The sequence below is a fragment of the Chenopodium quinoa genome, unplaced genomic scaffold, assembly GCF_001683475.1.
Source record: "Chenopodium quinoa cultivar QQ74 unplaced genomic scaffold, ASM168347v1, whole genome shotgun sequence".
NCBI lineage: Eukaryota > Viridiplantae > Streptophyta > Magnoliopsida > Caryophyllales > Amaranthaceae > Chenopodium > Chenopodium quinoa.
In genome coordinates, this window is record NW_018743697.1 from 2,602,579 (window position 1) to 2,612,739 (window position 10,161).

At 35.9% G+C, this 10,161-nt stretch overlaps 1 protein-coding gene and 1 long non-coding RNA gene across 2 annotated transcripts; both read left to right on the forward strand.

The window, feature by feature from the left end:
• The first annotated feature begins 1,384 nt into the window (after nt 1-1,384).
• On the forward strand, nt 1,385-4,608 carry LOC110684213 (CBL-interacting protein kinase 2-like). The gene is made up of 2 exons (XM_021860630.1): nt 1,385-2,134; nt 2,518-4,608. Exon 2 carries the CDS (start codon nt 2,946-2,948, stop codon nt 4,317-4,319), a length of 1,374 nt encoding a protein of 457 aa, XP_021716322.1. The 5' UTR covers nt 1,385-2,134; nt 2,518-2,945; the 3' UTR covers nt 4,320-4,608.
• A 2,202-nt stretch (nt 4,609-6,810) lies between these two features.
• LOC110684214 lies at nt 6,811-7,789 on the forward strand. Its single transcript, XR_002503746.1, has 2 exons — nt 6,811-7,297; nt 7,425-7,789. It is a non-coding gene; the product is annotated as an uncharacterized LOC110684214 (long non-coding RNA).
• Nucleotides 7,790-10,161: the final 2,372 nt, after the last annotated feature.

Below are 10,161 nucleotides of genomic sequence, written 5' to 3' on the forward strand. Positions count from 1 at the left end.
AAATATGTATTTATAGGAAACGTATCATACGTTCATATTTTTAAATTAAATTGTTCAAAATAACTAAAATATAATCAAATACAGAACTGTTCATAACAAAATACACAATTATCACTAAAAAATCAAAAGAATATGAAAGCTACATATTCCAAAACTCAAACCTAGCCATGGTGATTTAGATAATGAAATCTCATCGGAAAATAATCATCTCCGTCGTCTTAACCACCTTCTCCTCGACGACAACGCCATTTTTAGTTTCACTACTTCATTGTAAAAACTCCATCCATTAACAAAGTTTCAAATCGAAGGTTGAAGAAAATAAAATTTGAATTTAATCTATAATAACGAAGGAATTCAATCTATGATGATCAACTATGGTGATGAAGGATTTTAATTAAAAGGGTGATGAATGAATTCAAGAGAGAGAAAGATAAAATAGAGAGAAAAATAGAGGAGAGAGAAAATAAAAGAGAAAGAAATCAGAAATTAGGAAAGTAGAGGAGGAAAGAGAAGAGACAATATATTTTTATCGGTGGTTCACATAGAACTAGATGCACCATGGTGCATATTATAATTTGTCGTCACATTACCCTAGGCCCTAAGCTTTTAACCAAGAGAACAATTCCAAAATCCTTCATATATCTCTACTTGTTAAGGAATTTGAATGAAGCATGATCACAATAAGGGATGGGATGGAGCGAGAGAGGATACTGATCTTCTTATCCCCATCCCAAAGCCACCTAATATTTCCATCCCTATCTCCATGTACCAAATTTAAATCTAATATCATTCCCACCAAACAAGTTATATATATGCATCCACATCCACCTTCCTTGCCCAACCTCCCGCTTAATCCCCATCTTGAAATTCTTGTATGTGTCCATTAAGACCCTGTTCTTTTAAGTTGCTCTGCCTGCTCAAAAGAACAGGACCTTATTATCTTTGTTATATAAAAAATTTAATTGTTAAACAAGTATTGAACCAAAATTTTCATTGAATTTGATGTAGGATAAGTTTACGAGAATCCAAAAGATGGAACTCGGTTGTTAAAGTTTGTTTTCTCAATTTAAATGGGTATAAGGTAATTTTTAGCTTTTGGTGTTACATATATGTAGTTCGTTACAGGGCAAGGCGGGAATAACTTAAGATGCATTACCGGTTCACAACCCATGCATATCGAGTATGATTTTCATCTCTATTTTCGCTCTAGGGGTATGTCTCCTATCTAAGGGGTTGTTCCAATTTACTAAAAACAATTGAACTGAACTGAACTATTGAGCTGTGAACTGAAATGAATTGGTTATGAGAGAAAGAAATTAGGAACTGAACTGAAATGAACTTATTGGAGCTGAACTGAAAAGGAAAAACAGGCCCTGACTCGCCCCACTAACGTGTTAACATCCCTAATCACAACTTTACTTGACGTACCCCCACGTGATCGTATTTTCCATTGCCGTCTATTGAACATACATACCCCGATTAGCTGTATGTTTACTTGCATACATCATATACTCATTAATTGTTGATTTTTTTTTCCCGTTTAAACTAATATTTTTCTTTATAGTTTCTAATAAACCTAATTTAAGTCATATACAGACTCAACGCATACCGACCTCAATCTTTCCTTATTATTGTAATTATTAAATTAAACACATATTAGTATGCATTATAATTTTAATACACTTACACATTTTCCCTTATCCATTCCCATTCGAATCTATTCATATTCAACTCAATACACTTACACCTCAACTAAAAAAAGAATAAAAAGACAAAACCAAACAAAACCCAAAATATAAAAAAAACAAACCAAAACCAGTAAAATCTCCATACGTTTCTTTATTTGGGGAAAAATCTACTTACGTTTCATTTCTTTATTTATGCAACACATAGAAAAAGAAATTTTTTTAAAAAAATTTAGGGGAAAAATTGAAATTTAAATACAACAAAGAAGAAGAAGCCGGAGTCCCTGACCCAGCCAAACTATCGTAAGCGCGACGATTATTTTGCCATATTTTGCAACCAACTTGTCTTTCAGATCTGTCATCAAATTCCCCCGTTTTCGATAATCTTCTCAATTTTCTCTTCTACCTCCAATTTCGCATCGCAGCTACAACCCCACTTCGAATTCTTGGTAAATTTACCCTAACTTTATTTTTCCCTATTAATTTTTTGTATTTTCTGTAATTTTGAATTCAATTTCTGTTTAGGTTAATATATGTGTGTATGCTTATGAATATATGATGTTTGTGATTTTTTTTGAGAATTTAAATTTGGGTTAATGGTGAATTTTGATGGTATTTTGTTTTGGTGTATGAGTTTTGTGGAGGATTGTGTCATTTTTGTTTAATTTTTATGTTTTAAAGTAGCACTGCTATTAATTATTCAGTATTTCTGTTTTAATTTAAGGAAAATTAGGAATCTAGACGTTTTAAACTTTCTGAATTGCAGAATTTTAAAATTTTTGATTTTTGTTACTTGTGATTTTAGTTGTCATCAATTTGCCTCTTCTTGCAGCTTAACCTGATTATCAACGAGTTATTCCGGAAATTTTTTGGTGTTGGGATTGTTTTAAGCATTCTCCTGATTGTGTCTTGTATAGAGACATTTTTCAGGGAATGCTAAATAATGTGGTTGTCTGTTGGGGGACTATATATATTAGCTGATGAGGCTAGGAACTTGTCTGTCCTAGCATTGTTGGCGGTTGATGATATTGGATACTCGCGTCGCTGCTTTGTGAGTCTTGGTGGTGACTTTAAGCTTCAAGGGACTGATTACAATAGTACGCCGTCTGCATTCAGGCGTTACATTTATGGGGATGGTTGATTTTCGATCATTGCTCTAGTTCTCCTGCTTTGTACATAGTAGTATACAATATACAGTCAGTGTTTGCAGGAGATTCGTATCTTGAAATTGCCTCTAGGATTTTTTCCGTTGTGTATGTCATGGAGCCAAGAGCGTCTGTGTTGATGGATAAGTACGAAATGGGGAGATTACTAGGACAAGGTACCTTTGCTAAGGTTTATTACGGAAGGAGTATCCAAAATGGCCAGAGTGTGGCCATCAAAATGATTGACAAAGAAAAAGTTTTAAGAGTAGGGCTCATGGATCAAATTAAGAGAGAAATTTCTGTCATGGGAATGGTTAGGCACCCAAATGTCGTGTATCTGTATGAAGTCATGGCGACCAAGACTAAAATTTACTTTGTGATGGAACATGCTAAAGGCGGTGAACTCTTTGACAAGCTGGCCAAAGGGAGGCTAAAGGAGGATGTTGCTCAATTGTATTTCAGACAGTTAATTAGTGCAGTTGACTTTTGCCACAGCCGCGGAGTTTATCATCGCGATCTGAAACCTGAAAACTTGCTGCTAGATGAAAATGAGAATTTGAAGGTTTCAGATTTCGGGTTGAGTGCTCTAGCTGAAACTAAACGACAAGATGGTTTACTCCATACCACTTGTGGGACCCCTGCATATGTTGCTCCCGAAATCATCAGTAGGAAAGGCTATGATGGGGCCAAAGCTGATATATGGTCTTGTGGGGTGATTTTATATGTTCTCTTGGCTGGTTTTCTTCCATTCCATGATTCAAACTTGATGGAGATGTACAGAAAGATTGGTAAAGCAGAATATAAATGCCCTAGTTGGTTTCCAAAGGATGCACGCCGACTATTAGGAAAGATCTTGGACCCTAACCCTGATACTAGAGTCACAATTGCTAAGATAAAGGAGAGTTCTTGGTATAAAAAAGACTTGTCTCCAAAACCTATCCAATCTGATACAGATAGCATAACAGTTAATGATGTGGTTAGCAATGGAGATCCAGGCCCTTCCAGAAGTAGCAATGCCAATGAAGAATCCAGGGAAGAGGGGATCAAACCTGCAGAGTTAAATGCATTTGATATCATATCCCTTTCGTGTGGTTTTGATTTATCTGGCTTATTCGAAGACTGTAGTCATAAGAAGGAAGCAAGATTTACGTCCAGGGAAGCTGCTTCTACCATAATCTCTAAGCTTATGGAAACTGCTAAAAACTTAAGGTTAAAAGTAAGGAGGATGGACAAAGGATTACTAAACTTCGAGGGCACAAGCGAAGGAAGGAAAGGTGTTCTGTCAATTGATGCAGAAATATTTGAGGTCACCCCTGCACTCTACTTGGTGGAGATGAGAAAAGCTAATGGAGATACTTTCGAGTATCAAAAGGCGATAAAGGAAGATATAAGGCCTTCTTTAAAAGATATTGTTTGGGCCTGGCAAGGTGAACAGCAGCAGCAGCCACTGCAATTGCAGCAACCATTGCAAAATCAGGAGCAGTCTTAGCAGTAGCAGTGATGGTAGAAACTCTTGAAACTTCTCTTTAGCCGTCTTGGTCCCATACTTTGATCATGTTTTTGATGATCGGAGAGTATGTCAACATTAACATGCGATTCCTTTCCCTCCCGAATTATATGCCTTTTACTGCATTACTGACTATTCTCGACTTTGCAACAAGGTCAGAGCTTATTTATGAGGCAGTATTTGGATATAAGATGTATGTGTATGCTTGATATATCATAGTTTGTATTTACTTTTCCAATTCAGATACAGTAAAATTAAGTTTACCTTACCATTCCGGATTTGTTACTCAGTTTAAAAATACTCTGCTCTTAAAACTCTTCCGTGAACAACATTTATCCTCCATTCCTTCTGGTTTCGTAATACTAAGTACAGTGAGGAACTAGGGAGATGGAGGGATGGTTTCCCCCCCCCCCCCTCCCCCTAGTGGTGGAGGTTCGAATCCCCCTCCCCCCTCCCCCATTCATGTGAAAGGGTGGGGCTCCTTGTTACCGGTGAAAAAAAAAAAAAAACTACATATAGTGTGGGCTGTGGCTTTACATTATTAATGTTCTTTCTAAAGATGGGCATGGGCCGTGCCGGCACGCGGGCGGCACGGCACGGCGGCTCACCTGTGGGCCGTGGGCTGTGCCGTGAACAAAAATCTGGGAATCGGCACGAGGCACGGTGGCCGGCCCGTGGGTCGGCACGCCGGCACGACACGTGGCACGACAGTGGTAATTTAATTTTTATTATATGTATTGTTGTTTTTTGCTAAATTAATAAAATTATTTATATAAACTTAAACATAATTAGATAAATAATTTTTATAACCTTAATTAAAATATAGTTTGTTCAAAACAAAATATATTAACATTAACATAAACATAAATTTATAACATTATTTATATAAAATTAAGTTGTACTAAAAAATATTTATATATCGATTTTTTTTACGTTTATTTTTTTTTTTAAAAAAAAAGTGGCACGGTTTGGCCGCTGTGCCGTGCCGTGGGCTGGGGTGTGCCAAATTTAGGCACGGCCAGACACGGCCCGCGGCGGCACGGCACGCCCACCACCGCGGCACGGCCAGACACGGCCCGCGGCGGCACGGCACGACCCGTTGCCCATGTTTAGTTCTTTCACACACCAAGAGCATGACCAAATTAAAGCAATGAGAATTACAGTATAGTTACGATGGTAACAAACTAACAACTATTTGAATTGTGCAACAATGCAGGGTTGATCCGTTCTCAAGACCACAGGAATTAGTTCACTGAAAAAATCTGACATTCTTTTCTAAGGTTAAACAAAACTTAGCATGAACTTAAATTAAGTGCCACAAAATTGATTTGAATATCCAATCCAACGATGCAAATGCTAGTACCCTAGTATGTTTGGTTTATGATTTTTTAGATTTAACAATTGGTCTTGTATGGACCCGGTCTACAATAAATTATTGTAGACTCAAAATTTGACACTTTCAAATAATATAATCACATTCTAGATGATATAATCACTTATTCTAGATGATATAATTATCTTTTTGTGAGTCATATTTTGAATTATATAATCTCATATTAAACCATTTAATTGAGATTATATTATAATCTATAGGATGATAAAATTTAAAAATCATTTTTTTAATGATGTAACTTACTATTTGATACTTTTTATAATGATAAATTCACTTTTTATAATGATAAATTCACTTTTTATAATGATATACTATTAGGTTTAATTTATTTGTTTGTTCATCTGTCAAAGTTTGAAGATTTAGGGTTTCACAATCTCCAAAAGTGTTTAGAAGGTCATATGAGTTTATTCACCCAAACAACTATTCATATGTGGATCTCAAGCCGAATTAGTGCTAACTCACATATTGTATTGCTTCAGATGAAGATTTTTATAAAGGCGATCGTTGATCAAATCTGCGTTGTAACTAGTTCTAAGGTGAATTGTATTTGTATTGGAATTTTAGATTTCCTCGGAATTGTTTGTATGTGCCGTTTGGCTATCTTTCATTAATGAAATCCTTTCTCTTCTTGTCAAAAAAAAAAAATCACTTTTTGAGTGATTCATTTACATGATAATTTCAGGATGATATAATCACTTTTGTAGTAATATAATCACATTCGTATGGTATACTAGAAGGTTGAGTCTACAATAAGTTATTGTAGACCGGGTCTATTCTAGTCTTTATATTAGATTTAATAGTCTAACTTACGTTACAATATTACTACGAGTATGAATGATCTAAAATTTATACAAACATTGTCGATTTATAATTTAAAATTTCAATCACATGACATACAATCAACCACAATCAGAATTGCTAATGTTAATTTTTCCTACCAATACTTCGTAAAATCAAATTCCATTAATCTCAATCCCTAGTTTGTATTTTGTGTCGAACATTGTCAATTTATAATTCAAAATTTCAATCTCAGACATATAGTTGATAAATAAAGAGCGCCCTAAGGTAAAGAGACCAATCAATCAACCACAGCTAAAATTGTCGGTATTAATTTTTTCTGCCAATACTTCGTAAAATCTAATTCCATTAATCTCGAATAATGCAATCCATCCTTATTTTCTTACGACCTTCGTAACAAATCACCCGCCCGCAACCAACGCCCAATGGGGCATAATTAGTTACCACCGGAAAATTTCGAAAAGAGACAGGTTGAGAGCGAGCGTTGAACAACCTCTTCACTCAAAAAGCTTGAAACCTACTCTTTTCCCCCCTTTTCGCTAATTTCAATCAATCCCTAATTTCTCTCTCTTCAATTACTTTTGGTTGGTGAATTTGCCAAAAATTTGCGGAAATTCAAATGTGTCCACTTCGAATTATTTTGATTTTTCTTTCTGCTGCTCTTGCCGGATTTTTCGTCCTCAAGAATCTCAATTCTTCCGATGATCTCGACCTCAATCTTCTTCCCGATTCTCCAAAACCTAAAAATTCTTCTCCGATTTCATACAAGGTATCTTCAATTTCTCATTTGTCTTCCCTTTATTTGATTTCACTGTTTTAGGGTTTGAAATTTGTTGGAATTGATGTGATTAGTAATTTAGTACTAATTTTGGAAATTGATTTCTATTGAATTGAAGGATAAGGTAATGGCGGGGATTAGTTCGAGTTTTTGGATAATTGTGGATATGGCGAGCGGTCGGTATCTCTGGAAGTATTTCTCTGCTGCTTCAGCTAAGAGCTCGCCCTAATTCTTCTTAGATACAATATACGAAGTAGCATGGTAGATATTATTCTTGCTGTCGTTGTTGCTGCTGTTGTTGATGATGATGATGATGTTGTTTCTGTTAATTTGAAGAAGATGCATTATTGGTAACCGTAACTAAGGCTAAGAATCATGATAATGATTGTTGGCTTTCACTTCAATTGATGTATTGTTGTAATATTCTATGAATAATATGTACATACACATGTTTGTTAATGATATGGTATTTTTGATTTTTTATCTTCTGCTTAATTTCTTCTCCTGCATCTTCAATTAATATCATGCTATGCTGTTTCTGTGTGTGTCCCTTTGTCTCTTTGTTTATATAGATTTGGAACCATAGGTTTTTTTGTTTGAGGGATTTGTCTGTCGGGTGATTTAGGTACTCTACAAATGCGGCTTCTCTAAAGCTCATATGAAATGTGTACTGTAGTGACACAGTTGTTATGGAAATAATATGCAGTGTCACAGTGTGCGGTTGCTGAGGTCTGATCCCTTTATTAGTGTTGCTGCTGGAGAAAGAGTCTGGTATATTGTAGTTTTGAAGTAGTAATAGTTTTTTAGAAGATCATAAAACAAGCATTGTGCTGGGCAGCAGGCCACCAGCTATGAAGAGTGTATCAGTGAATCTATCTCATAGTTTTAGGACTTGACTAGGCCAAACCTTGTCTTTCTCATTGGTCTTGACCTACTTCTTAGTTGTAACTCCGCAAAATTGAACTTGCTTTCACTCCTGTCATTCCCCATGGAGAAGTTGCTGTTCGACTCTATACCATAGTATCGTACAATAGCATTGGAGTCAGTGGATTTGAGCGCATCTAGCTAGAATCCGAGCATACAAACTTGACACTTCTTTACTGCCTACCCTCACAAAGTTACTCATGAATCCATATTATTGCTCCTACTCTGGACTTAGTGATAAAAACGTTGGGAGTGTCTGCCAGCTTGTTACTGAAGGATGTTCCGTATCCCAAGATTTGAGCATCATGAGATGTTTTCATCCAACAAAGTTAAGATTATTATCCACTTGGCTATCAAAATTGATAAGTAAACTTATTTGACCTATATAGCCTTTGTAATTGTTGTTATGCCCTTGTTCTCTTTTACTTCATACTTCCTCCATTTCTATTTAGTTGACGCGTTTGATTTAGACACATATATTAAGGAGAGGAGAGAGAGTGAGAGAGAATGAAAAAGTAAGTGGGGTAGTTTGTAAATGCAAGGTAAAAAATTTACCCCAAAAGGAAACGTGTCAACTAAAAAAAAAAAACTTCCTAAAAAGGAATACGTGTCAACTAAAAAGAAACGGAGGTAGTATATAATTTGAATCTGGGTATAGAAGAGTGTATTGACCACATTTAAGAACGATTATCAACTTGTAAAGGTAGAAGAAAGAATTGCATTAGAATGAGGCTAAGTACATTGTGCAGGGAGTAGCCAGATTACCCACAAGTCCACAACTCTTACTCAAGTCTCCATCATGACTATCTGTTTCAGGTTCCTTATTAATTGCTCACATAGTCACATCATATTAATTTACCTTGTGTCAAGTGGTTCTTCTATCTGTGGTGTTATTGTTAGCTTTATCCTTATGGATAACACTTATAAGGAACTAGATATTTACTAATGTAGGTTCCACCAGTGCTGGTGGGGAGTTGGGGGCTTATCTATTGCCTGTATGTGCAATTGAGCCTTGATTCCCTCTGCATGTGTGGAGTGGCTCCTTTCTTCTAAGAAAGTTGTCTATTTGACAAGCAGCAACTCTTTGCCATTCCGTAGTCAATGATGAATGATCTATTCATTTCAGAAGTGCATTTGTATTATAAATAGAGGCCTGTTATTACTTGTAAACCTATGACTTGCTTCTTCTATCTGTGGTGTTACTGAATACTTGAACAGTCCACCTTAAGTCACTTACCCCTTGGGTGCTAACTTGCTAAGTAGAAATTCAGTGCTGTAGAGTTGTACAAATCCCATCTAGAGATACACCCTACCTCCAGGAACGTGTCTTCTTCCATTTTGGGGATTTTTAATAAACATCTATTCATGTTCAGGTCATGTTCCATTTTAGGGTAGCTGGGAGTTGTTACAATGACTCTATGAGGAACTGATAATCATCATTTTCTATCACCATTACTTAAGATTTGAACTCATAGCCTTCTACGAGCTCTATCATTTTAATTGGATTAACGTTTCTGGATTTTTGTCTATGTCGTCACTAACTTGTAACTCAGCTAAGCTTGGGCAAGATTGAATTGCACTTTGTGGCCAAACAGACTTATAGACAGCAAATAAAGTAGATGAGTACTCTTGTATTTTGTTTACTGATGAGTGTATTTTCATGTTTGGAAATGTTTCTATCTGTTTCTAGGACTTTCTCTGGTGTGTTGCCATTAGAATCTGCAAATGTTTTAATCTGATTCTAGGACTTTTTCTTGCGTGTTACCATTAGAATTTGGGCATGTATCCATCTGATTCTAGAACTTTCTCTGCTTTAAAAGCGGATATAAGTTGCTTTTGTCCTCTTGCATCCTGACTCCTTGTTGAGTCTCTGAAAAGAGATGAAAATTATGTTCTTAGCTCTTTGGGGGCTTTCCTTGCTTCTTCCTGGC